Genomic DNA, 1,693 nt, shown 5'->3' with positions numbered 1-1,693 from the left:
TCCTACACACTGTGCCTTTAAGGAAAAAAAATGTAGTGAGTTTATGTGAAAGTAATGTTTCAGTTGATTTAAGTAAAGTTTCTTTATATTTCACCTTTCATAGATTAAAAAAAATCACAAAGTGGTTCCAATAAAAGCAATAAAATAAATTAAAACGTCATAAAAGCATTGCGTCAAACAAAAGTACACCTAGTAAAAAAAAAGAAAAAAATCAGATTTACATCCGATAGCATCATTACTCTTTATTTGTACTTTGTTTTTTAAAAATCTAAGAAATATAATAAAATAATATAATAAAAAATGTAAAATGTTTATGTTTTAAAACGTTAAATGACCACTTTGTATTGAATTTATTTTCACAAATCACTTTGTTGCTGTAACATATTATAGACTTTAAATTAAAAGCGTTCTAGGTTTTAAAATGCAAATAATCACTAAATAGTGACAGAGAGATCACGTTCTGATAAAATGACCCGGTGCTGCTGTTTATGTGAAAGAGCTTAAATAAGTTAACCGTGTCAGATCAGTCTGTGGGTCTGCAGGACTCCACAGATCCACGTGGTCTCTGCAGATCTGATGGAGTCTGCTGCTCCTGCTGGCCACTGGTGGTTCTGCTCCATCACAACCAGTCCTGGTGCTGTGTGTGACTCACTGTTTGTGTTCCAGCAGGAGAACGGCCACGTCAAAGTTAACGGCGACACTGCTCCTGCAGCAGCTGAGGAGAACAAGGAGGAGGTGCAGGCCAACAAGGAGGAGGTGCATGCCAACGGCAGCGCCGCCACCGAGCAGAGCCCCGAGAAGGAGGCGGAGCCAGCTGAGGCTGCGCCTGTAGAGGAGGGAGCTGCAGATGCTGCGACTCCTGCTCCTGCTGAGGGAGAAGCTGCAGCCAAGGCTGAGGATGGTGCCGCCCCCTCCACCAGCAACGACACCCCCAAGAAGAAGAAAAAGAAGTTCTCCTTCAAGAAGTCCTTCAAGCTCAGCGGCTTTTCTTTCAGGAAGAGCAAAAAGGAGACTTGTGAGAAAGCTGAGAGCGAGGCGGAGCCAGCAGCTCCTGAGGAGCAGGAGGAGCAGCCTGCTGCTGCAGCAGCTGAGGAGGCCACGGCCCCTGAAGGTGAGGTGCAGACCACTGAGGAGAAGCCCACTGAGGAGAAGCCCACTGAGGAGAAGCCCACTGAGGGTCAGCAGGCCAAGGAGGAGGTAGAGCAGCAGCCGGAGGAGGCGGAGCCAGAGAAACCTGCAGAGGAGTCAAAACCTGCTGAGCCTGCAGCCGAGGAGGCGCCCCAAACAGAGGAGGCCTCGCAGGAAACTGCAGAGGCTGCAGCCGCAGACCCCGCCCCCACATCAGACCCCGCCTCCGAGGCTACAGAATAAGATCCAAACCAACAAAACCTGTTCCTGATGGTACATCGAAGCGACATCATACGCTGGCTTTGAAAAACAACATATGTGAGCCATCATATCAAAATGAGGATTAATTAATTTGGTCAAAATGACCTAATTACATTTTTAGATTCTTGWCTTTAAAAGCTACATTTTGACACCTGGATCATCCTGATATCATAATTAAATCCATATATGTGACTTAATTTGTCTTGTTGGTTACAATAATACATAAATATTTGGTCTGAATCCTAATTTTATGTCATTTTATTGAGGAATTTTTGATGTATTTATAAAGAGGAAACCTTAAGTT

General features: G+C 44.3%; 1 protein-coding gene across 1 annotated transcript in view; it reads left to right on the top strand.

Moving 5' to 3' along the window:
• LOC106532702 (myristoylated alanine-rich C-kinase substrate) overlaps nucleotides 1-1,538 on the top strand; it is a gene marked incomplete at its 3' end in the record, with an annotated part of 4,581 nt that extends 3,043 nt beyond the window's left edge. The window contains 1 exon segment of the mRNA XM_014028825.1: nucleotides 667-1,538. Within this exon segment, the coding sequence (XP_013884279.1) occupies nucleotides 667-1,371 (705 nt within the window).
• Nucleotides 1,539-1,693: the final 155 nt, after the last annotated feature.

Source organism: Austrofundulus limnaeus, unplaced genomic scaffold, assembly GCF_001266775.1.
Source record: "Austrofundulus limnaeus strain Quisiro unplaced genomic scaffold, Austrofundulus_limnaeus-1.0 Scaffold816, whole genome shotgun sequence".
In the NCBI taxonomy this organism is placed as follows: Eukaryota; Metazoa; Chordata; class Actinopteri; order Cyprinodontiformes; family Rivulidae; genus Austrofundulus; species Austrofundulus limnaeus.
Note: the sequence above shows the minus strand (reverse complement) of the source record. Positions and strands in the feature narration are given on the sequence as shown.